General features: G+C 48.0%; 1 protein-coding gene across 3 annotated transcripts; it reads right to left on the bottom strand.

Moving 5' to 3' along the window:
- Positions 1 to 18827: 18827 nt before the first annotated feature.
- On the bottom strand, positions 18828 to 25079 carry SPRY1 (sprouty RTK signaling antagonist 1). Of its 3 annotated transcripts, none has more exons than XM_058024231.1 (2): positions 24994 to 25079; positions 18828 to 21124 (listed from the first exon to the last, which is right to left on the bottom strand). In XM_058024231.1, the coding sequence occupies exon 2, from the start codon at positions 21067 to 21069 to the stop codon at positions 20107 to 20109; it is 963 nt and encodes a 320-aa protein (XP_057880214.1). In that variant the 5' UTR covers positions 21070 to 21124; positions 24994 to 25079; the 3' UTR covers positions 18828 to 20106. The 3 variants fall into 3 exon arrangements, with proteins under 3 accessions (XP_057880214.1, XP_057880213.1, XP_057880212.1); XM_058024230.1 differs by lacking the exon at positions 24994 to 25079 and adding an exon at positions 23866 to 24036; XM_058024229.1 differs by lacking the exon at positions 24994 to 25079 and adding an exon at positions 23167 to 23198.
- Between the last annotated feature and the right edge of the window lie 937 nt (positions 25080 to 26016).

Raw genomic sequence — 26016 nt, 5'->3', positions numbered from 1 at the left:
ATTCACCAAGCCTATTCCACACATTACAGGGAATTATTGTCAATTTATAGAGGGCCATAAAGCTTAGGGATTATAAATGGGTTGTTTGCTACAGCTCGTGGGGCAGTCTGGCAGCAGAATTGGGAGCAAGTTTGGCATTCCCACTATCTTGGCTTTGTGCCTTAATCAAACTTTATATAAGGTGCAGGAGGCCCAGGAACTCACCATACTATCTCTAATGTCAGGAACTGATTAAGGCACCAGTGCTTCGTGTTTTGCCAGTACAGCTGCAGTCTGATAGAAAATTATTTGACTGAGGGCTGGTTCAGAAAGGAGCCATAAACAGATAATACCCACATGACTACAGGAACCAAGAACTTAATCTCTGATGGTTATTTCCCAAAGTAAATATTTAAATAAACTAACATCTAAAAAATAATAAAATGTAATTGGAGATAAGCAAGGTTATAAAAGTTATTTTCCTGTAGGCTGCAGGAAATTTTACTTCCAATCCCCTCAGCATACAATGGGATTAAAAAGTCACTGCGATAGAAATAGACATTACAACCCAAGAGCAGATTTCCTCTGAATATCAAAAAGCACTTCCTGTAATGGGAAATTGTCAACAGACCCACGTAGTGGCAAAGCAAGGGTTAGTTTATTGCATGTGGATATCCTGCCAATATATTTGCACCTGCTTACAGCCTCCAGATTGATTTACAACCACAAGGGAAGGCTTCAACTCCCTCATCACATCCCTCTTATCCACATTATGAACTTCCATACACCTTTATTCTTGCCTTTTTCTTTCTTAATGTGAAAATAAATCTTATTTTTCTGCCCTAAAATTTCCAAATCCCCATTCCTGTATTTCAAAAGTCATCATTAATCTGTCTGCCGCGTCTTTCCTTTATGGTCTTTAAACCCTTCAAAAACAACATGCCGACAAAGGGAAGAAAAAGAAATAGAAAAAAGAAAAAAAAAATCAAGAAATTGGTAGCAAGGCATTTTGCCCCCATAAGCGGGGAGCAGAGATCTCAGCCAAGCGCAGCCAGGCCGAGCATCAGGCGGGCTCTGCGGGCTGCCACCTCCGTCATCTGGGCTTGGGGAGGAAGAGGAGGAGCCGGGGCTGCGGCAGGTGCTGGGCTTGAATTCACAAGCGCAGTGACCCTCCCTAGGAGCATGGCAGGAATTTCAAATGGGATTAGCCACCCGGACAAGAGAAAGGTCATACTTGACATTTCCACTGGAAATTCTAATGCAAATAGACCTCTGATACTCATGACATTTTTTCACACACGGACTAACAGCCATACATATGTAAAAGGAAAATTATAAAATGTGATGACTAATTTATGTAAATCTCATAAAGGCAATAAGACCGAGGCCTGAGCACATAGAAACATTAGTCAGGCGAAGGAGCACATGATTGTATTCCCCTTTTATTTGCTACCATTTTAAATTGGTTTATTTTGATAGGGTTATTATTTGTTTAGCTTTCAAAAAGTCTTCAGTGCCTGTGCAAGGAGTACAGGACATAGAGCCCTTGCTCATAGTGATCCCTCGGCTTTATTTGGAATGGTTTTGGTTATTGCCATGAGGATGGGAGCTGAGCAAGGCAGAGAGGCTCTCTAGGAAGCCAGGGATTTTTACAGCCTAACTCAGGCTTGAATATTTACACACTGAGAAATCCTGGCTGAAAAACCAATTTTTGGAATTAGATCCCAGTGCAATTCACGTAGGATACTTACAACACAAAGATTACATGGAAAATAGTTCTACAGAGAAGCTTTTCTCACCTCAAGGAGCCTTAACAACAGCATTGCAACATATTCTCACACTTACAGCTGTTTCCACCGTGTATCTTGATAAGCAAATTTCCTTATCTGTTGTGTTCTGAGGTCACCAAATTAGACAAAAATAGAGTGCTTTGGTTAATCCACTCAAAGAAGAAAATTAAAGCTATCAGGCTGAACGACAGCAGAGTGGCTGGAAATGTTGGTTGTCGAGCTTTTGTTGTTTTACACACTCAGCAAACCTGTGGTCAGCAGAGCTCTGAGGTATCTGCAGGTCTCCCCGTACAGGCAGGAAAATAAGTCAAAGCTAAATATAAACTAAGTAGAGAAGACCCAATTCTCTCAGCATCTTATTCAAGGTTTTGCTTTCAATACAACCAGGAGTGGTTTTTACCCCACTTCCCATCGTTGCCCATTTTATTTCAGTATGTCTATTTCTGCATTCTGTATTATTCCAAAGGGCAGCGCCTCATTTTCTTCAGCTGGGGGGGTTGAGGAAAACATTTATTAAACTCCTCAAGGCTTGTTTATTTTTCTTAAGCCTAATTACCTGCCCGCAATGACTTAATTTTGTTTATTACGGGTTTTAAAATGACAAGTTCATCTGCCACCGGAAAGCAGCGCTGCTTTAGCGACAATGAAAGGCCGCAGTCCTGCAAGCACTTATGCATATGCTTCACGTTTTGCATGTAAATAGTCCCATTGACTAAATCCCCGTTCTTTGAAAGGGAAGAAAAGGCTGAAAGGCAATCATTGTTTTCCCAGGCAAACAGCGCTGGAGAAGAAAGGAACAAGTTAGGAATATAGAAAATTAACTCATTTCCCATCGCCCACCACATGCATGCATATCCTGAAACTCCTGAATTTACTTTAAGTATCTAAAGTCTCTTCTGTATGCAGCCCAGTTTTTCGGTGTCTTAATGCTTTGTTAGTTTTCCAAGGCAATTTCTTTAGGCAAATATAATACAAGAAAACTTTTAAAAGATAATTTAAGAGAAAACATTATGAGCAAGCAAAGACCAGCTCTGATATTCAACCTCCTCTCTAAGTATAAAAAAAAGAGGAGAGGAATTCAAACAACAGTCTAGGAAGGAAAAATGTATTCGTTTTTCCAAGGCACTGTAGAAATTGAATAATTAAATGCACTCTTCCCCTGAGCTTCCCAGTTAGCTCCATCCCCCTTTCATCCGAGTTGGATAATAGCAGGTGTATTGCTTCAAGTTAAAGTTACCCTGGGCTAGACATGGCAGGACTGATCATAGAATCACAGAATGGCTTGGTTTGGAAAGAATCATGTAATTTCAACCCTCTGCCATGGGCAGGGACACCTTCCACTATCTCAGGTTGCTCAGAGCCCCATCCAGCCCTGCTTTGAACACTTCCAGGGCTGGGGCATCCACAGCTTCTCTGGGCATCCTGTTCCAGGGCCTCACCACCCTCACAGGGGGGAATTTCTTCCTTGTGTCCAATCTAAACCCACCCTCTTTCAGCTTGCAACCATTCCCCCTTGTCCTATCATGTGCTGGGAATGATGCCATCTTAGAGGATAAAAAATCTCCTGGGTTCCCTCTCTGACCAAGGTAGAGGAGCAACTCACAGCCCTGACCTGAGGCCCCCCCACATAAAAAAGAATGGAAAAGATCAAGCATTTGTTTTTTTCCTGTCTGTGCCCTACAGCAGTGCTGAGGTGCATTTGAGACCCTGATGCTGGGGCACAGCCCGAGCCCCGTGCTGCAGCCCAGCACAGCATCCCACCAGGGGCAGTCTGCGGGCAAAGAGGTGTGGGAATCTGAAATCAACATTTCTGAGGGACCGTGGGCAGCTCATTAACAGCAGCACTGACATCAGCAAGTGGAAATGGTCCCGTTACAAACACACACACACAGAGACACTTGGGTTCCTAAGCCAAAAACCAGATCTGCTGCTTTGCCTCAGACTGGCTCATGTTTTTTCCACTTGATAAAGAGTCATGAGTTACTCTGAAGTTTCTTCTGTCACAGACTTCTTTCAAACCTGAGTAGCTATCATACCACCATCACTGAACCTACATGAGAGACTGGGCAAGTGGAAAGAATTAAAATAAATTCGCTAATATAAATTTTCCTATAGCTGTTCTTCATCAATTCTCATTAAGAAGAAAAAAAAAAAAGTATCCTTTCCTGCAAAAATTAAAACCTATATAAAAACAAATTAGGCTGGAACTACTGCTTTGAGGTTCCTTCCAACCTAAAATATTCTAAGATGTAAATTCCTTATCACAGCAATAACTTTGGCACAGGGAAGAAGACAGAGCAGCAGTCATTGCTGTGTTTACAACCAACAGATATGGGGACAGATATGGGTTCAATTAACACAGCCTGTGTTAATTGAAGAGTTCTTGTAGCCTGGAGAGCTACAGCTGATACAACCTGTGCCTCTCAGGTGCCCTCAAGCTACCACCTGACAAATGTTCCAAGCAGTGCAACTGAATCTATACAAATATTTCAGTGTTTCTTGCTGCCCAAAGATAACACTTCTTCAGTGGCTAAAATAGGGGCATGAGGGAAAAAAAAGCATGGAATTAATTAGGAATCATAAGCAAACTCTTCCTCACAGAGAAGTCCTGTGACATCTAACAGTGGTGAAACCAACAGGCTTGTGGAACAGATTGCTCTGAGAGCCAGGAGAAGCCAGGTGAAGGTACCTGCTGTGGTGCTGGCCACTTGGCTGGACACCATTCCTCACTGGGCCCAGGATTCCAGCAGCTGGAGCCCAGGCAGGCAGGGAACAGAGCTCCCCAGCTGCCTTCCTGACACAGAACGTGTCCCATTCACACCACAGACATTCCTGTGATTTGCCAGATGAAGGGGTGGCCTTGACAGAATTAAAAGCTGCCGATGAATCTGTGAGGCCAAGAGAGCTGATGCATATTTTTTTTTAAAGGTTACTATTCAAGGAAGCAGTGTAGTGCACAGCAGTAACAAAAGGATTGTGGCAACCAGCAAATTATTCCCTGGAGAAACTTCCTCCAAAATTGGGTAGTGACAGAATCCAATCAGGGTAAAAAAAAAAAAAAATCCCAGACTAAATACCCACCAGACCCAAACACAAAGAATAAAATCCATGCAGAACAAGGATCTTTCTCCTTTCCTGGACTGGAAACCAGATGTACTTACTTTTTAAAATTTTTTTTTTTTTTTTTTTTTTTGCCAGACTGCCTAAGACTAAGCTGTCTTGAACACTGAAAACCTGACTCCAAAAATACCCCAAAAAACAGCTTTCTTGATTTTAGCTTACAGATTATTGAATAACCCACAGGCCACCAGCTTCTGTCCTGCTATTTCTAAGTCAGTCCAGATCAAGCTGGATGGGGAGGGGAAAGGCAGGTTTGGGCTTTGTTTGATTTGGTTTTAGGCTAAAGCTCAAGGCCCGTTTATTTAGGAAAGAGACTGCCACCCCCCAATGCAATGCATTTTATGTTCAATAGAAAATAATATAAGAGCATATCCCTATGCCAAGTATAATGCACACTCAGTTCTAGGTTTTGGTGTTAAAATTTCTCAAGAGAGAATTTTCTTCTTCTGTTTTACGACATTTTACAGAATTTCCTTTACTTTCCATAAATACCAACTTTTTTGTCTACAGGTAACTAAGATTCCCCTTTCTAAAGGAGAATCTTAGTTACCTGTAGACAAAACCTGAAACTTAGTTACCTGCAGAGCTGCTTTTTGGAAAAGGATCAGTTATTTCCTCCAGGGCCTGGGAGCCTCTCCCTGAAATAACTACTCCATCCACCCCATGAGTAAAACACTGAGCTCAACGCCAGCTGGAAGTTTTGAGGGCAGATTTCAGCTCACCTGCCTGAGCAGCCAGGCACAAAAACCCTGTAGGAGAGGGACAAGGAGCAGTTTTGCCCCTTTGCCTCCACCGAGGATCCAAGGGCTTGGAAAGGAGCGCACGGCAGTTCGCATCAGTGCGCGAGCTGAATATAAAACCCAAAGCAAAACACGATTTGTTTTTCAGTTTATTAAAGGAAATGTTTTCATATAATTAATCATGGTCCACGAGGCCGCTTTATCCAACGCCGTCCCTCCCTACCCCCGCCATCCCACATGGAGCCTTAGCTGGACTAAAATTTTGCAAAGCCTTGCATTGTTCTCCCTGACACCGGATCAGCGGACACAAAAAAGCAACTGCCAGCTCAAAAGCAATCCGGCGATAGAGCCTGGTGCTATCTAATCAAGGGCAAAAGGTCACTTCCGAACAACTGGGCAATAAAAGATTATTTCCAGCCGCAGAACAGAAAGGCCCAGTGGTGGATGCTTGAAAGAGGGGGGTGGAAGGAGGGCAAAAGGGCTCCCGTCTGTGGGAGGAAGTGCATTGAATAAAGCCAGCAGACGGGAACCATCTGGCTTTGTGCGTGGTCTGTTCTTCAGAGGAGAGAGAAAGCCCCCTCAGCGGGGCCAGTGACTCCAGCAATGATTCAAACTTTTCTTCTTTTTTTTTCCCCCCTCTTTCTCTCCCCCATCAATTTTAAAGCAGCTTTCCCAGGCACCAAAAAATTGGAAAGGGAAACTTTCCTAACGGGTGGATGGACGCGTCTTATCAAGGGCGAGCTGCGAGATGGAGCCCATGTTTTAATTTGGCCATGAGAGATGGCTCTTATCAGGGAGCGAGGCCTGTGGATGACCAGACAGGGCTTTTTTGGTTTGTTTTGTTTGTTTTTAAGAATGGCTTAAAGAAGAAGCCTCCCAGGGACCCAGCAGACTCAAATTCCCAACCCATCCAGTACACTGGGTTTTGGTGGCATTTTTGAGCAACAAATGACATTTCCAGCAGCATCACCTTTATTATGTATACTTCATGCATTTCCCCCTTTCCTCTCTCTCCCCACTTGTTATATGGCCTCACTTGAATGAAAGCAAGAAAATAAAAGGGCCAGATTACATTCAGTCCAGTTGCCATGGCCTGTGGGAGGGCAGAATTGCAAACACTTCAGTACAAATGGTACAATCCCTCCTCCCTCCCCTCGGCCCTGCAGTTGTCCTCCATGTCCTCACTTTCCCTCGCTCCGCGGTTCGCACCGGAGGCCTTTGGCACTCGGCGGCGAGGAGCTGAATCTATTCAAGCGCCCAGACACCTCCTCCGTTCACCAGTGAATTAACTTTAAGCATGCAAATCACACTAATCCAGAATTCACAGGAGAGGAAGTCAGGAGGGTTCCCAGTGGTCTGGGAAATATTTTTCCTTTCGGGAAGGGAAGGGGAGGGGGGGGTCATTGCACTCTTGTTTAGAGCTCGCTGCAGGTCACTCTGGCTCATCTCAAAGAAAGTTTAGTTCAGAGGCTCAGCTTGACATTCATTGGTTTCTAAATCGGAACCTCTTGAGCGATTGTCCCAGCAATCCCAGGGATTGGGGCCTGAGCAAATAGCCCCCGACTAATTCTGCTGTAGTAGGGGGGAAACGAAGCAGTTAAATGTCCAGTTTATCAACAGAAAACAACAACTGAGCCTTTGTCCTAACAGGGTGCAGGAGGAAACCGTTTTGCAAGGCTCATCTGCATGAGAAACCCGGGCAGCTGGGAAACACCGACAAACGGCCTGGGGGGAGATCCACGCACACACTGGAGGAGAAAAATATTCCATACATCGGCTTTCTGTACTGCCACCTTCAAAAAGGAAGCACAACTCGGGAATTCTGAGTAAGTCAGACACAGCTTGACAATTGAGGGGCTTTGTTTTAAATGGGGGGAAAGAAAACCAACAGCAAAAAAAAAAAAAAAAAAAAACACACAAAGCAAAAGTTTAAATTGAGAACCTACACAGCAGGTCCTCTGCCACAGCCTATTTGTTAGAGAATGAAAAAAAAAACACTACCAACAGCAAGGTGACCAAATGGCCACGGCAACAGCTCTGGTATTTATTCTCTGCAGCTCTGCAAGCTGAGGCAGTGCAAAGATACCAGTGTTTCTACTAGAGTCTCACCAGACACAGAAATGCAGGATGCAGTTTGGGAATGCAAAGCCAAAAACTAAAACCACAGAGTTGAAATGGACCTACTATAAAGTGTGTTAAAAAACCCCAATGTCATTCCTCCTGCTCCTCACTTTTTTTTTTTTTTTTTTTTTTTTTTTTTTTTTTTTTGCCACTCAGTACTGATCTATTCTGTTTTCTTAGCTAAGGGTTTCTTGGCAGTCACAGGCATTTTTCTCTAAGGATTTTTAGACACCCAGAAGTGGTTGGAAAAGCACAAGCAAAGGACTTGCCCACCACATTCCGTGTCTCTCTGAGAGCTGAGCAAAAAGCCTTGCCCTGTTACTGCCCAGGGTGAGGTCTAGAACCCATACAGCAGATATGGAAACTGCATTCCACTTGCTCATCAAACCCAGTGGGAAAACAGCTTGAAGGTGCAGGGGAAAAAATCCCAAATGTAAAGCAGGTGAGCCCCAGGTTAAGGCAGCTGCTGCTTTAACAGCCACTTTCAACACTTGAGAAAGTGAAACCACTTAGTGGAACAACAAAGCTATGTGCAAGGAGGAGGGGATGGCTGAGAAAATGTGTCCCTGCAACAGACCCTTTAGGGACAGGCCAAGGCGAGATGATGAGGTTATCACCAGGAAGATCACAGCCCCAAACTGCAAGGTCACAACCTGCAGGAACTTTGACAAAGCTTTTAAAGAGAAGCAAATCCAGCCTTTCCTGGAGTGCCCCAAAAGAGAAACCCATCCAAAGGGACACTTCCATGGCCCAGCAGTACAATATTCACATTCCAGCCACAATGGAGCCAAACAGATTCACTGCAGTGGGGGCAGCTCCTACTCCCACATAGCGTGATTAAAAACCTGGAGACTCACAGTTGTTTCAGAGCTCCACTGGCATTCTTTTAGGCCAGAGCATGCCCTATGCTGAGCAGCCACCCTGCTTTCCACTCCACTTAGCATTAATTACAAGCCTCTTTCTTGGATAGCTTGGCAGCTTTGTGGTTCAAGGGGGAAAGGGAAAAAAAAAAAAATAAATCTCATCCTATTAAATGTAGCCCAGCGACCAAAAGACTCTGAAAGATAGGAAACCCTTCTCAGCGTGAACAAGCAGCAGAACTGCACTTTTAGATACAGGTTTTAATTGCAAGTGGCATTTCCAAGCTACCCTGCTCCTGGGGCCACCTCAATGAGGGCCAGGAGTGCTACCAGACAGTTAATACCCTCAAACAAACAGCTTCCCACTCCCAGCCACAAACAGGGCTTTAAACATAGCCCATTTGTATCACAAAAGGCAGCCAAAGCCCCTGTCCTTGCAGGAGGCTTAGCTCTAGTTAGGCACCCAACAATGACTAAGTTGGTAAGAACCTCCATTTGGTCTCTCTGGCTGACTCAAACCCAGCGTTTTGCTGGGAGCAGATTCTGTAATGCTCACATCAAGCCCTTGTAGCTTGATCACAGATCACAGGCCAATTTTAGCCAATATCCTTAGCACAAACTCACCAAATCCACTGGAGCTCCAGAAGGGATGCAGGAGAACAGCACAGCTCTCCTGTCCTAAACCCTTATGGTTTTAAGGCTGCAGGTCTTGGGGCAAGCCTGAAGGAGACCAAGACCAGACTGTGACCTGCCTCAAGAAGAGAGGGCCTGCTTAATACCCTTCTGTATAACCAAAGGCTCTTGTCCTGGGTGTCCCTTCAGCTGTGGGGAGTTTGGGCCTCCTAACTCTGTGGAGCATCCCAGGTGCTCTCAAGGGGCAGAAAGGAGTTTGCCACCAGCTGAGTAGCTCAGAGCTTTCCAGGCAGGTTTTTCCATTTAACCCTGAATTGACAAACCCTGGAGCATTGGTCTGCCACGTTCTCAGCATCCTAACTGGCTTAGCCAACAACTCACACTGCCAGTGTCTTGCTGGTGTGGGATCCTTTAGGCTTGTAACCTAAGGGGAATACATGCCAGCAATCTACTGTGCAGATGAGGGAAGCAATTGCTATTCCTTACATCCAGTTGTAAATCAAAGGGTTTCCTGCCTAAGTCTAGATAAGAATATAACCCCCAGGCTATGGACCACCTGACAGCACCGAAATCCTTTTGTTAGGAAAATAATTGCAGATGAGTCAGTACTTTCTCCTGCTCTCCTTTGCCAGGTAGCATCTCCTCTGGATGGCTAGACTGAGCTGAGGCTTCAGCAGAAACTTGAAGCTGAGACTCCTTAAACAAGAAATTTCTTCTAGGGTCTGACTTTACAGGCCATCCCTGCATTTCCAGCACAGGAGGGCAACAGAGACAGAGCCACCTCCATCACATCCTGGTGAGATCTGGCTCCTTCACTTGGGAAAGTGCTTAACTCCAGGTTTTGCTGAGCCTGACAGCCTTTAGCCTCCAGCCCTTGCCAAGGCCCATGGCAGTCCTGTTGTGCTTGAACAACTTGACTGCTTTGAACTCAAGCTGATGGCAAAAGAAGGATGTAGGGAATCTTAAAAAGCATTTTCCATTCTGACTCTGATGTATTACTGTACAGCCTTTTCCAACTCCTCCATTGCTTTGTGGCTGGTGTCACTCACACTTTTCCTGCCTCACTGCTGCCCTTTCTGCCCAGCCAGTGGGCTCGCTCCGTGGGATGCTTCCCACCGGCGCTGCAGGCACAAATCCGAGAACTCTGATGTCATGTCTCGTAACCCATCAAAAAGTGCCTTGTTTGAAACGGGGAGATGGGATGAAGTCATCAGGAGCTGTAACCATTCTCTTTCTTTGGCACACCACCTCCTTATCTGGGAGGCATTGCAGGGAGGGCATTGTAAAGGTTACATAAAATCAAAACAGAATTGTCAGGCGTTCCTCTCCCCAACATTTGTTTTGGCAAATTTACATCCCCTGAGAAACATGAGGGAGGCATCGTTTTCCCCAGCAGAACATCACGTAGGAGCAGGGCTGACACAAAGAACATTCTGCCCAAGGGTGCTGGGGAGGCCTTAGAGGCAGGAGGGGAAAACCTTTGGTGTACACTGAGTGCATGTGCAAATACCCCCACGTGTCCCTCAGCCCACAGAATGCAGGAGGAGGAGGAAAGGATTATCCATCATATAGCTCCTGTCATGGGAGACATTTCCATTATTGTTTTACAAGATTATATAACTGCATTGTCCATAAGCACAGGAGAGCCAGCAAAACTCTTTGTGTTGGCATCTCGTGGAAGCACTGCTGCAGACTCACAGGTGGCAAAGATAGTGGGCACATACCTTGTTCATTCAGATCTCCTCCATCTTCCTAAATTATCTGCAAGGAACTGGAGAAAGGGGGAAATAACACAATCTCCTAACAAACCTACCAGCGAGGCAGTTTTACAGCTTGGCTCCAAGCCTCTGCTCAGAATCTCTTCCTCCTGTTTTTCAGAGTTCAGAGTTCAGTTTCAGAGTTCAGTGAGCAACAGAGGGCATGGGCATCCTTCCATCTGCTTCTCCTCTGGAGCAGAGATATATCCAGAATGGTGCAACTCTGCAATCTTTCTCTCCTTCTGGGATGGTTTCAATGGTAAGATTTACAGCCTAAAAGATATCACTGAAGTCATGGCAGTAAGAGGGGCAGCTACAACAGGAAGGAAGAGGAACAGGAGTATTTTACTGAGTCCAAGCCTTGCAGATGGTGAAAACAAGAAGCAAAAGCCATGCTCACAGTTAAAGCTAATGAAAATCTGCAATCCCCACGGGAAACTCAGAAACACAGGTATGAAATGCAGAACTGCTTCTTGTGTTCATTTGTTTTTTAATACTTTGGTTACATGTTCAAATGCAATACACGGACGGAGTGCAGGGACTGAATTTCCTGTGCTGCTGGATACAGCCCATTTTTGGTTCATAGCCCTGCATCCACATCTGCAGTTCCAGTAGCCACCTACAGTGATGTGCCTTCAGGCAGGGAGGTAAGGAAGGAGAGCACCTCTAGCACAGAGAGGCACAAGCATCCCAATTCAGACATTGTCCATCTGCCCTAAACCATTTTTTGATAACTTTTGATAACATTGCAAGAGCATCTCTTTGCATCTTCTTGGTAGGCATCCACAGCCCCCCATTAGCAAGATAAGATTAAACAACAGCCACTTCTATCTTTATGTGGTAAAACAAGCTTCTGTATTTAAGATAAACTTTACAGGACAGGTGGTATCCTAGAATGGAATATCCCCAAGAAAACATTTAACTATCCTACATAAACGTCAACAAGGTATGAGTAGAGTGCACCCAATAAAGGAGATAGAGGCTACAATAAAAAGGGGCCCTAAATCAAAGGGCAGGTTCACACCAGCAAACACTCACACACACCGGGCCGACTGGAACAGGGCCCTCAGCACTGCTGGCAGCCCAGCAGCTCTATTGGTGTGGCTTCCCCTGCCTTTGCTTGGAGGTTTGACCCACACCATCACCTTGATGGGGTTGTGGCCGGGACCGCATCCACAAAACTGCCCCTGCGGGTTCTGTATTGTATTGGGAGCTTGGTGTGGACGTCTACCTTTATCAGCTCTTAAAAAAAAAAAAAAAAAAAAAAAAAAAAAAAAAAAAAAACCCAAAAAAAAAAAACCGGGAGGGGGGACTGGGGGACGCAGAGCAAACATTATCTATTGGTAATTACCTGTAAAGTAGGGCTTTTGCCACTTCCCCAGTTTCTAAGAGCTCTGAAGTGAAACCTGAAAGAAGCCACCCATTGTTTCCAATTGTGCAAGAGCCAGGAGCAAATAGGGCTCAAATTGCAGCTCTGAAAGGCAGCAGGAAATTGGCAGCCCGGTAATCTGCTCCCCACCATTCAGGGGAACAAAGGCGACATTCCTCCTCAAGTAGTCACCATTAGAAACCCAAGGCTGATCTATTTAGTAAGGCCCACAGAATAAATCTGTGGAAATAAAGAGTTTTAATTAGAAGGCCATAGGATATGGCTCTAGTTTCCAGCCCCTCAAGTAACATGTATTATTTAGGCCCTTACCTCGTTTCCCACATAACCAAACGCTGACACCCAGACATCAGCACCGCTGCCACTAAAAAAAACACCCCAAGAACTAATAAAGGTGGAAACTTTCATTACAGGTGGATCATACCATACAGTGTGCTGTACCAAGCACATTTCAAATTGGTCCCTGGTTTGGGATTGCATATTTCCCCCCACCCAGAGCATTAACAATCCTTCTAAGCCACCGCATCCATGGCATGTTTTAAATGTTCTCCAGAAAGTGTTACAGTTTCCAGCAGGATGAGTTTTTTTCCCCTCTCTCCCATCCATCCATCTGCACAGAATGACTCAGTAATTAAACACTGCTGGTCAAAGGCTCCTGGCTGTGCCAGCGCCTCACAGCGTGGCTCCACACAGCCCTCCAGCCCCAGTTTTCCCAGGAGCCAAAGAACAGTTTCCTTCAGAGCTGTTTTATCGGGCACAGTTAATTTGAAAGAATTTAAGTCCGAGTGCAAAATGCTCTGAGATACTTTGCAATTTTTGCCACCTGAACAGATAAAGTTGTCCCAGCCCCAGTGAGTCAGAACTGTCAGGAGGGAGAGCAGATGAGGTTAAATTTTCTAGGTATGTTATCTGCACCTGGCAGCAGTGATGGATGACTCAGGAACTACCATGGCAAGTGCTCCTGCTCCAGTACAAGGCAAGGGATGGAAAGTGGGGATACAAGAGCACAGGCCCTAGAACTCCAGGTTTGAGAGCCCATACAAAAATCTCTGGGGAGACTCCAGAATGGCACCTTCTATCTCTACCACTTGCTCCAGAGAGACCTTTGGCTATTTAACACAGCAGAACTGGTGCATTTTCAACTCTATCAATATTTCCTCACACACTCTTGGCAGATCAGTAAATTCGAGCCCAGGTACAGCCAAAGTTTGGCAAAGTTCATACCTGGAGCTGAATTTCAGAACAAAAATTCATGACATCCAACTATCCTGTATTTCCCACTCTGACTAACCAGTTTTATCCTCACCTTGAATTGGATGAGATACAGGACATGTAAAAGTGTATGAAATCAAAAAGTTTCTCAGTGACAGCACAGGTGCTCCTGTAGTCATAGCACATTCCATCCAGAAGAACTTTGCATGCCATGTGGAAAAATGAACAAGTGGACAATTATTCCCTAAAAAGAAGGGGTCAGGTAAATGAGACTGGATTTAGATAAGACTTGGGTATAAAAAGAAGGTACTGTGCAATCTCCAAATATCCAGGTTAGAGGAAAGCTCCAGCACTTCCCCCTTCCTTTCAGGCAATAGTTTATTCATTTTCATCTGGAAGTGTGCTACTCATGAAGTGTACAGGTCCAAAAACAACTGATCAGACATCACAGAAGAAATGAGAGAATGTTCTTTGGAGAGAACATTCATCAGGCCAGGTAAATTATCCCTTCCTCCTGACTGGAGTGTGGAAGAGGAATCTTCCTGCAAGAACTCTCAGGTGGTTTGGAAATTGAAGCTTGTGCCAGAAAACAGGAGGTTTCACTTAAAATAGTCATTAAGAAGTTAATCAGTTATGTAATTTCAGCCTACTTAGGGAGCTCCAGCTACTTCTCACAGTCACTGTATCCCACAAACTAAGAACATCTAACATTTATGAGCACTGGGCATTCCTAAGGCAGTGCAGGCACTGTGGCCCGGCCAGCTCATTCACTGGTGTAAATCCATCAGCTCCATTGAGAAGAAATATTCCCTGGAATAAACCCGCTCATACTCTGGCAGCGACCCTGCGGGGTCAGGCAGGACGTCCCATTGTGCTCCTTCTTGCACAAACACAATGGGGTTCAGCCCCTGGGGGCAGAGCCTCTGTCAGGCTGTTTGTGCCTCCTGACATCGTGTTCTGCAGGATGTTTGTTTTCAGGTCGGGGCACCCAACCAACGTGGAGACAAAAGTTCACAAAATAGGGCGTGCTTACAAGGCCAGAGCCATGGCTATCAGGCACACCTTTCTCCAAGGACTGACCAAATGGATGCTTCTCTGCTCCTAATTAAAGAGCTACCACACTAGCAAGCTAATTTTGGAATATGTACTTGTTCTAGAAGCACAGTTTCTCTTATAATACTGTCCCGTGCATCTACCAGGAATATTGAAAAATCCAGGTGAATTTCTGGCTCTTTTTTGGTTACTCAGTAAGACTAGTGTCTCACCCATACACACCTCAACTAAAAAGCCAAGCCATGTGTGGTTTGCAGGAAGACTTTCCCAAATTTGTATTTATTGGTAAGTAAATGAGGCAGTATCTCAAGACAGCTTCACCAGGAGGAGCAGGACTGGCAGCTCCTGGGAAAACCAACTGCGCTGCACCCCTTTATCACAAATATAAACCAAGCTGTAAATACCACTCTGGAGATCACAAGGTTTTTGAGCAGATACTTACCACAGGCTCCTCGTGGCTGGAAATCATGCCAGGGGAAGAAGCCATGCCTTGGCTCCTCCCACCAACCACAGGAAGGTGAAAGACAACCCCAGAGAAGAACTACAAATGATAAGAGCTGCCCCAAAAGCAAACTGCCCTGCAAATGAAGGGTCATCAGAACAAGACTTGTGCAGCCCCATGTGCTGTGTAAGGCTGCTAAATCCAGCTTTATGACAGCAGAACAGAATTTTATTCCAGGGTGTTTTTTTTAAGCACCACCATGACTGACACAAATGCTCCAGCTGGAAGAAGGCCAACAATTAATCAGGATTCCTTAGAATTTGGAGGCAATTTTAGCAGAACATGAAATGCAGAAGTATCAGTGAGTCCTGAACATTCCTCCAGGACAAAAATCTATTACTTCATATAAGTCCATTAAAACACTTCATCTAGCCCCTTTAATCCCTCTTAACAGATTTGCTTTATCACAGACAGAGAAGCTAATCCTCTCCCACCTGTCTTTATGATATGGAGCCATAAATAAGTACTTTTCATTTGCTAGGCATTATTCCCCCTTGGATAGTGCCCTCACCCACCCCAGCATTGGTGTACTGGAGCCATCTTTATAGAAACACCCCAACTGTGAGGGCAAATTCCCACCCCAGCCATGGATTCCTCCAGCATGGAACATGGAAACTTTATCTACCCATTGTTTTTATTGCTAAAGTACTGTTTCCTAAACTCATCTCTCTTATCATGAGTTTTGAGACACTAAGCAAAGCAAGAATTCCAGCTTGCTGGACTTTCCTTTTTCCTTCAGCCCAGACCTTACATGTCCGAGGAGGCCTTTGCTGTTGGAAGCAGATGGCAGCCTCAGCCAAATCCATCACCCATGCAATTAGGTCAGTAGGTCAGCTGAACTTACTGCCTAATTACACCACCATTTTACACAGAGTTCTCTTGGCTTCTCAAAACAGGATCTCAGAAATATCAGGAAAAAAGTTATTGTTATGAGCTACACTGCAATAGGCTCTGACAGTCTGGTGCTCTGCAAACATGGAGGAGTCACCTCAAACAGGCTGCTGATAAATGTGGAGTTGAAGGACTGAAATGTGCACTTCAGTGCCCTAATTGCTGGAAACTGCCTCAGCAACCCCCCTTCCAACAGGACACAGCATCCTTGGATGGCCATTCCACGGTGGAAAGTGGAACAGACACAGTGGCTGACCACTTGGGGCATATTTAAAGTAACCTGTGCTTCTTCAGGCTGTGGAGGCTTCACAGCTTCACTTCCTCCAGCCACCAGCTTGCTCCCTTCTCTTTCAGCTGGAAAGACATTCATGTGCTCTCACCCAACCCTGCATGGCTCTACACCACAAAACTGCCTGAAGGAATCCCCAGTCACCTCCATGGCACAGTGGCAATGACCTTACATTCCAGAGTAGGCAGGAGCGAGCTCAGATATATTTGTGTCACAGCTGAGACAGCCACACACACGGAGTATCACCACACACTTTCAGAAGGCTTTAAGCATTCACCCATATACAGTAACACCTTACCTCATCAGAAGGCCTCTGGTGTCTGCCCATACACAGTAAGACCCTGTCTCTTCAGAAGGCTGCAAGTATCTGCTCGTCTTGTCCCTCAGCCCAGCCTTTTATCCCCTCCTGTTGATGCCCTGCACCTGTGTGCCCTCTGCTCCCTTGGTGGTTGGGCAGCGCCCCTGGGCTCTCGTTACCTTCAATAGCATTCACCTGTTCTGCACAGCTGTAGCCAATTAGGGATGAGGCTCAGCTGCAGCCCCACTCCCAGTTACCACAAACTGTGTGCCCACATATTTATATGTTAAATACAAAGCATACAGCATCTAACCCAAGAGAAATACACATTATTCTCATTTTTCTAACACTGTCTGCTCTACCTGGCAATGAGTAAGCCATGTAAGACCTGCAAGGAACTGTTTTCTTCTCTTTGCTGTGTAGGTCCCAGTAATTTTTTCTCCAGAGGCACTGCAACCTCAAGTTATTCCCAAAATCTGGTTAGTAAAGGCAGCATTAGCATGACTAACTAGAGCATAGCTGTTGTCTTAAAAAAGAGATCTGAAACAGTGTCACAACCTAGCTCCTGATGGAAGACAAACATTAAAGGATGGAGAACATGTGTATCCTTTGGGATTTCTTTTCTTCTGCTAGGAACCAACCCAAGCCCCCAGATAAATCAGTCACCTGGCTGAAAAAAGAAACAGAGGTACAGAGGGCAATGTTTTCCTTGAGGAGGCGGGAGCAGCACCCTTGGAGCACACAGGGGTGCTGGGGAGCTGGCTGTGGTGAAGCAGAGGAGGCAGCTGGCTCCGTGTTCCCGGGTGCCAGCACACAGTTATCAGTGGGCGTCTCTGGCCAGCGCTGCACAAGGCCCCCATTGTGTCCGTGGGCCGTCTGCAGCTGTCGCTCCTGGAGACGCGCGGGGACAGCGAAGGAGAGTGAGTCCCTGCTCCTCAGGAACATTCCTGCCTTTGCTTCCTCCCGGGAAATCTTGGAAAGCAGAATCCACGTGCATCCAGTGCTGCCCCCCCAGGCTGTCACTTCTGTCACACAGAGGAGCAGCAACCACCGGCACCTTGCAAAGCATTGCTGGGTGTACTCAGGTGATGATGTCTCTCTGTACCTCTCAGGGGTCATCTGTGCTGCTTAATAAAAAATCAGCTTCTCAGACAGCTCTGTTCCATGACACTGCATCAGCTGGGATGGAATTAACTACAAAAAGCCGAGCTTATTCAAATTATCACCGTGCTGGGAGTCAGAGCAGCTTGAATATGGTAATGCAAAGCAGCAGGACTTCAAAAAAGAGCAAGATATGACACATTGTCAAGTCACTGCTCTGTTCTGAAGTGGAGTTTCTCTAGAACCACTTACTCTGAACGCCATGTGAAATTGCATCCATTTAAAACTTTTAAAGTTCAGGAGAATAGTGATGTAGCCTTGACCCACATGAGGAAAAGAATGAGGTCTCCCCATTCACTGTTAATGAAAAGCTTTTTCTGTTGAATGTGTGTTAAATGGCCACAAGTAGCTGTGACACTTAGGTCAACCTTAAGAGCCTTTAATTTAAAGACAGAAGACTCAGTTGACATTGGAAAACTATGGGAAAAGAACCAAATAAGTCATAGACATAGGTCCAAACACACACATTCCCAGATTTCAAAGCTACCAAACTACAACAACACAATCACTATTTTTCATCCTGGCTCCAAGCTTTTTATTTAGAATTGAGGTGGGGAGATTAATTTCTTCCACTGTTGCACAATTTAACCAGCCAGGAAGTTCTATATAGGAAAATTTAAAATGGCTTTGCATGTTAATGTGGTATTCCTTAAAAAAACAAAAAACAAAAAAAAAAAACAAAAAACAAACAAACAAACAAAAAACAAACCAAACACCAAAAAAGAAACCAATTTGGAAGTTGTGGTTTCCTCCTCCACAAATGTATTTCCAAATGCTTTGGTAAATAAATAGAGCCTCTATTTCTTGGCACTGTTAAGCACAACACAGATTCAATTGTATTAAACATCCCTTATTTGATACATAGTTGGCTTAAACTTAAAATTAGGTAAACTAAACTAGAGCACAGACTAGTGGCTTTGAAGTATCAATAGGAGGTTATTTGTCACCTGACAGACCTGAAGGAGGAGGAAGAGCCCAGCAATACACACAGGTAGCTCAGAACCTATCATTGTAACAAAAGAACTCCAGAGGCATTTTCATTAATTAATATATTTTCTGCATTATAGTTAACATATGTACTTTCTTCGTGTCATCCTTATTTCGTTAAGTATTGATATTTTGTTATATTCAGACATGAGTACATTTTTGAAGTCTTTTGCAATAAATATCATAAAATAATAGAGATTCACATAATAAATATTCTTTACAATAAAAAAAGTTTTAACAGACTTTTGTCTTAAAAATAGTTGGGATTCAACTTTGTGTTTTATACATAAAATATACAAAAAAGGACCACAATTTGTGGCTAAGGCAATAAAACAGGGACAGAATAAAATTATAAAGTACAGAGCAGAGCTAAACTCACTAAGCCAAAGGATCACAAGAGACTTGAAGGATTCAAGAACATTTAGGTGACTCAATGACACCTGAAGGCTGTTTGGATATATGAACACCACCAACTTTAATATCAACTGATACTGACAGACTATAAAAACTGGATTAGGAGGGTGGAGTAAGCAATATCCTTCAAAGACTGGACAGCAGAAGAAACAAATGAGTATGTTGCAGCCACAATGTCTCCAATGTGAAGATCTACATAGTGTAGCAAAAACTGAAGTTACACTGAAAATGTAAAAAAAGAAAAAAAAAGAAAAAAAAAAAAAGGCTGGACAATTCTCAGGTCTGAGAATGTTCCAAAAGTTAAGAGAAAAAGAGAGAGGGGAAAAAAAAAAGATGCAAAAAGAAGCAGGCTGCTTATAGAAGAGTCAGGCCTTTCATTTGGTGAAGCCTTTATTTTACATCCCTCTCCAGAAAGAACACACACAAAAAGTTATTTCACAATCCAGCTCACTCAGGAAAGTTACTCTTCCTTGGCACCCAGTAGGTTAAGGAGAAAAAAACCATAACTTGCTGAGAACAAAAAAAAAAACCATCTTTGGGAAGATATTCACAGAGCAAGAAGCTTCAAGAGCCCAGTGAGCCCTCACTGTCTCTTTCAGGAGTGGTTCAGTTACAAACTCAAAGACCCTGCCCGAAGGAGCAGCAGGTGCAGATCCCAGGTCCACACTTACCAAAGAGCAGCAGTGACTGCATGAAACGCTCCACACTCAGCCAAGTCAGCAGGAGGAGGAGAGCAAAGATGCAAGGGGAAGAGCTCATATGTCTGGAGTTGGGCAGACAGAAAGGAAAGAAAAGCAACAGTCCTCCCAAAATGGGAGAGGAGGGGGGAAGAAGAAAAGATGGGGAGAGGGAAAAAAAATCAGCTACAACCTGAAAAACTGAAGTTGGAGGAAGTAAACCTCCCTCCCAAAATCATGAGGGCTTGCCCTGACCCCGGGAGGGGCAGCTCTCCAGTTTACAATAGACCGTGTTGGAGTTCTTGCACCGGCAGCCCGGACGATTGACGCGGTCGTAGCAGCCCCGGCAGAGTTTTAGGCATCCTTTGGCCGGAGGGTAGCAGAGCAAGCAAGGCAGGAACAAGGACATGGCTCCCATGCACAGGTACCTAGAACAGCAGTGTGCCTGGGAGCAGGAGCAGGGATTATCCGCGTACGAGTCCCCTTCATCGTCGTTGGAACAGTGGTAGAAGATGCCTTTGACCAGGCACATGCAGGTGCCGTACTCCACCATGCTCTCGGCCGAGCACAGGCACTGCCGGTTGCAGGCCAGGCAGGAGGGCAGGGCCCGCGGCGCCGTGCACTCCCCGCACTTGCACTTCCCGCACCGCTCGCAGATGAACTTGTGCTGCGTCAAGTCCTCTTTCAGAGGCCCCTTCAGATCGTCCACGATCAGCGCCGCCTGCTTGGGCTGCGCCCGGATCGTCCGCTCGGGTCTGTGGCCGGAGCCCGGCCGGGAGGGCGGCGAGCGCCCCAGCAGCCCTTGCTCCGAGGAGGCGCTGCTGTTGCTGCCGGAGCTGGCCGCGCTGCCCGTGCTGGTGGAGCGGCTCAGCACGGGAGCCCTGGCGTTCTGCGGGTGGGCCGCGTGCCCCGCCTGGCCGGGCCTGTGCTCGTAGTTGTTATTCACATTTATCGGTATAATCTCGTGAGTCCTCTCGTGCTTCTCCTGCCTCGGCGCCGTCCGCGGAGCCGGCTTCTTCACCACCGACGGCCCCTCGGTGTATTCGTTGCTGCCCCTGATGGCCTTGATCTGGTCCAGTGACAAGATGGTGGCGGGCTGGCCGTCCCTGTCATAGTCCAAGCGCTGCCGACTGTCCAGGGAGGGCTGCTGAATCACCACCAGGGAGCCGCCGCTGCCGTGCTGACTTTGAGGCTCCATCTGTAGTGATCTCTGCTGCTGGCATTCAGCGGGAACCTGGCATGCATCTGAAATCCTGAAATAAGGAAAGAGACAGAAGGTGTAAATAAACACTGCGTGTGTACATATACACACTCGAGATCAAGGGCAGCGGAGGGATAAAGCACCGGATACTTTCTGAAAACAGAAATGATCTGGCAAAGCCCAAACTGCCCCAGCCACCTGGTACTGATCACTTTCAGCAGGGGATTACAGCAGTGCTGCGGATCTGGCCAAAGTCCAGCAATGGGGAGAGTCTGGGTATGGCATCATGGATCAGGAATTCAAAGGAGACCCCATGCCATTTTAAAAAAAATGTAAAAAATAAAAATCCAGTATTAACTTGTATGCCTTCTTGGCAAGCCATGGGAAGTGCCTCTCCCTTGCTACTGAACTCATCATCTGTCTCTAGCAACAGCAATTCCGAATGCCCCTGACACTGAGCTGGAAACAGCCAAGAACACCACTACGGTCATGTTCCTGTTCCGTATGGCAGAGTGAGGAACGAGCCCAGTTCTCACTCTTCTCCCTGAATGTGCAGCATCAGAAGGCTCCACAGATTTGCTTCCTAGTGCATTTGGAAAGTCTCCCTCTTCAAGTGACGTATGTGCATTACAGAGTCCTGAACTAAGTGCTGTCAAGTGGCCAAGACATTTTCTGTGAGAAAGTAACTCAGCCTACACATCTAATATGCTCCTTTATATAATTAAAGCAAGGCTGCAAACACCGTTTTCAAATATTTCCTGACCACAGGCCGGAGTGTGAAAGAAGAATGGGCTAGAAAAGGCTTAGATGAACTAGGTGTCAAACAAAAAGTACCTGAACGTTCATGAGAACGTTAAGAGCAAATAAAAACCCCTCAACTAGAACCTCAAAACACAAACAAAGAACAAACCCATTTTCAAAAGAGAGATTAAAAGCTTCTCAAATAAACAGAACATCTGCTCGTCTATCTTTTAAATAGTGGGAAAATAGTTGAGATGTTACATGTTTCCATCCCTTTCCATCCTGCCTAGTGAGAGACTCGAAGGTTGCAACACTGAGAAAACTGCAGTGACAGTTCTGCACCTACACAAAAATGTAGCTGAGTATTTAAGTGCCACATTTATGCAGGGAACCAAGACAACAAACTGCTTTTCTTTACTGCCAGCCAGAGGAAAAGTCCCTTTTGACCCCTCCCGGGATGTGTTTACCTGAAAGCAGAGAAAGGTGAGTGCTATCACGCATTTCAAAACCTCATCCAATAATGCCACGAGAGTATCCTGTGTACCCAGACCACAGCCAGCATGGAGCTGTTCCCCACTCCAGACAGTAAAAGGCACCATGGTGTGGAAGCACAGGAAGAACAAGAGGAGGAATTGTTTCTTCTAGCAGGCAGTCACCATGGGCAGAAAGTGACAGCGTCTGCCGTGACACAACATCTTTGTCCTCATCCAGTAGTCAAAGATTTCATTTTACATCTAACATCACCTGTGTGGGCTTTGTGGTCACCAGATTAAACAGAAAACCAAACACTCTCCCTTCTAATTCACAGAACAGAATCACAGGATGGCTTGGTTGGAAGGGACCTAAAAGACTCTGCAGTCCCAAAGCCCCTGCCATGGGCAGGGACACCTTCCACTAGACCAGGTGGCTCAGAGCTCCATCCGACCTGGCCTTGGACACTGCCAGGGATGGGCGCATTCACAGTTTTTTCCAGGGCCGGTGCCTCGCCACTCTCCAGCAAAGAATTTCCTCCTACCCCACACAAGAAGCAGCCTTCCTCACGAGCACTGAATACAAATCCACAACAGACCAAGGGTGAATGAATGCGAAAAGGGAAAGATTTACAGCTGTACCAGCCAAGAGCTGGGCTCCCTAGGGGATGAAAAACAATATCCCAAGAAAATGCGAAAGACATCCAGTGCCATCTTTGGGGGGAAAGCGCAACATCAACGCGGCGCAGACTGACAAGCCCAGCTGCAGACCGGGGCGAGAGTTGAACCAGCCACCTCCACCCCCGCGCAGATCGCTCGTAAACTGCTTCCCCCCCGGACAATGAAATAAAAACGAGTACAACAAAATAATAAAATAACGTACGGCGCAGGCGGCGAGAGCCCTCACGGTTCTGCACCCGGGGCTGCACTCCCTCCCCGCACCTCGGGGGTGGGACCCCGCTTCCCTCCCCTTCTCCACACCCGCTCGGACACGCCGCCAGCCCTCCCAGCCCGCCCTGCTCCGCCCCGCTCCCCGCAGCCCCGGGCGGGCGGCGGCGGCGCGGCGCCCTCTGCGCCCCGAGCGGAGCGGAGCGGATCACGGCGCTGACGGAGAGGAAGGAAGAGGAGGGGAAAAGGGGAAGAAAAAAAAGTTATGAATGAAAACATAAGCTTTTTTTTTTTTTCCTTCCTTTCCCTCCTTCTCTCTCTCTTCCTCAGGGGAAGGCAAATCTTAGCCCGTTCCTGCCTCGGGAGGGCAGATTACCTGGCGCTTAAAGCGGCAGCCGAGCGGCCGCTCAGCCCCGGGATTTCCCCGCGCTGCGGCTCGGCACCCCCCCTCAGCCCCTCCAGCCCCCACCTGCGAGGAGCGTTTGGGGGTGTTTTTGACGTTCTGCGCGTTCGCAGACGGCCACGGTCCCTAGCAAGCCTTCCCGCAGCAGCACGGTGCCTCCATTCCGGGAGCGGGACGGTGGGAGGGTGGTCGGGGCCGCCCCTCACCGGGCGGGCGCCGCAGCGCGCCGCGGCACCTGCTGGCTGCGGCAGCGCCGGCCCCGCTGTGAGCGCACGGCGGGTCCCAACTTACTGATGTGCAGGGAGCCGCCGGGAACGGCAAATCCAGCGGGCGGGGGGCGGCGGGGCCTCGGCTCCTCGCTCTCCCGGCCCCCGGGGCGGGGAAGGCCGGCGGGCTGCGCTCCTCGTCCCCGCACAGCCCTCGCTCGCCGATCTCCAGGTCCTACTGGGCCAGCGGAGAAAAGCCCCGCTCTCCTGCCCACCGCAGCTCCCCTCTGCCGGGGCTCAGCATGCAGCGGCCCCGGCCGCCCGTGGAAGCGGCGCTCTCCTTCGGCCGCAGCTCTCTCGGTCCGGAGGCGACGGGGAGCAAATCCAGCCCTTCCTGCAAAGCGGAGTGTGTGGAACGAGCCTCAGGCGGCTGCAGGCTGCGGCAGGCAGCGGGGCTTGTTGCGATGCAGGTCTCCGGGAAGAGGCGGCGGGTGCGCGGCTCCCGCTCCGGCTGTTTGTTATTTCCCTTTGCGATCGCAGAGTGCAGCGCTGCGGTCCCGCTCCGGCGCTCGGCTTCACCGCATGGTCCTTGCCGCAAGTCCCGTCTGGCAAAGTGCAACCACAACCTCTGGTGCGAAAGACTGGGTTGGGTTTTTTCTTTTTCGTTTTGATTTTTAATTTTCTTTTTAAAGCGATCAAGAAGCAGCTCTGGCTTTCCAGGCAGACCTCAGCGAACTGCGAACGAAGCCAGAGGCAGCGCAATGCAATGGCCCTGCGAGCTCCCCGCACACAGCCATGTGCCGGCTGTCGCTGCCGGGGGCCGAGTGACAGGCTCGGGGCAGGGGCAGGACGCGGCGGGGAGAGGCGAACCCGCACGCCGCAGTCTGGCACCGAGGTCTCCGCAGGCTCGAGAGGGTCGCGCAAAGCTCCGACGCGCCGGAGACCCCGCGCCGGGCGGGACGGGCGAGTACCGAGCCGGAGCTTCTCTGCGAGCAGCGAATCGCGCCCAGCTCAGCGCTGCCGGCCCGGGGAGCCGAGCCCCCCGCTCTCCCGCCCGGTGCCCCGCGGAGCAGCGAGCGCCGGCTCGCCCGCACCTCCCGCACGCCTCGCAGCGCGGCCGCCCCCAGCACGGCGCGGGGAGCCCCGGCCGCCCGCCCGCACCTGACCCGGCGGGAGGTGGGTGCGCGGCGAGGCGAGCGCCGCCCGGGCTTACCTAGGGCCGGGGTGAGCGCCCGCCTCCCGCGGCACATTGGCGGCTAGGATCCAGCCCGGGCAGTGCCGGCAGCCGCTCCGCGCTGCCCCGCCGCCGTTCCGGAGTGACTCGGGCCGCGCCTCGCCGCCTTTCAGCGCGCAGCCCCCGCCCGCCGCCGGCCGCGCCCCCCTGATGTCAGTGTGCCTCCGAAATCCCGGCGTGGATTCCCCGCCCTCCCGCCGGGAGCCGCTCCCGCGCGGGCACGGCCGCTACCGCGGGCCGCCGGGGAAGGAAGGAGGGCGGGAGGGAATGAAGGAGGGAAGGAGGGAGGACCTGCCCCTCTGCGGCCCCGGGCCCGCGCTGTCCCGCAGCCGCGGCTCCTCCCGGCCCCGAGGCCCCGCCGGCAGAGGGAGCGCCCCGGGGGCTCGGCCGGGCGCAGCTCGGAGCTGCCCGGTCCGCACACGCTGCCCCCGCCTGCGCTCATGGAGCTGCCGCGGCCCCGCCGGGCACTGGGCTCTGCTCAAGGGCTGAAGTTCTGCCACGCTGCTCTGACAGCGTTACAGAGAGATTCCTGACTGTGTTTTACCGTCAGCGCCCTTCAAGCCAGGTGGAACAGCCCTTCGTTTATATTCACAAGATATTTTCTGCTTCTTTCTGACTATTGCAGAGGCAGCTGAGGACCCGAGAAGAGCATTCCCTCTTGTCATCCTGCCAGGAGATAGGAAGCGGCTCTTGCCATCGTTGCCAAAGCTTACCACTGCATCTCTGCCATGGTGCCAAAGAGATACAGGGATGCTTTCCAAGCCAGTAGCTTTATGGCTAGATATTACCTTTGGCATATGATTTTTGGGGGTTTGGTTTGGTTTTTCTCATTGAGTGGAGTATTTAAACAGGCCACCAAAAGAACATGGGAAAATAATGTAAAGCACATCCAAATTCTGAGAATTATTTCATAACAACATGTAAAGTATTGGAATAGTTGAGGCTTCCAGTACTTTGCTAAACACCACGCACCCTTAAGTTTATCTGAAACACACTAGCAAT

Source organism: Melospiza georgiana, chromosome 5, assembly GCF_028018845.1.
Source record: "Melospiza georgiana isolate bMelGeo1 chromosome 5, bMelGeo1.pri, whole genome shotgun sequence".
Lineage (NCBI taxonomy): Eukaryota > Metazoa > Chordata > Aves > Passeriformes > Passerellidae > Melospiza > Melospiza georgiana.
The sequence above is the reverse complement of the archived record's forward strand: the minus strand, read 5'-3'. Positions and strand labels throughout refer to the sequence as shown.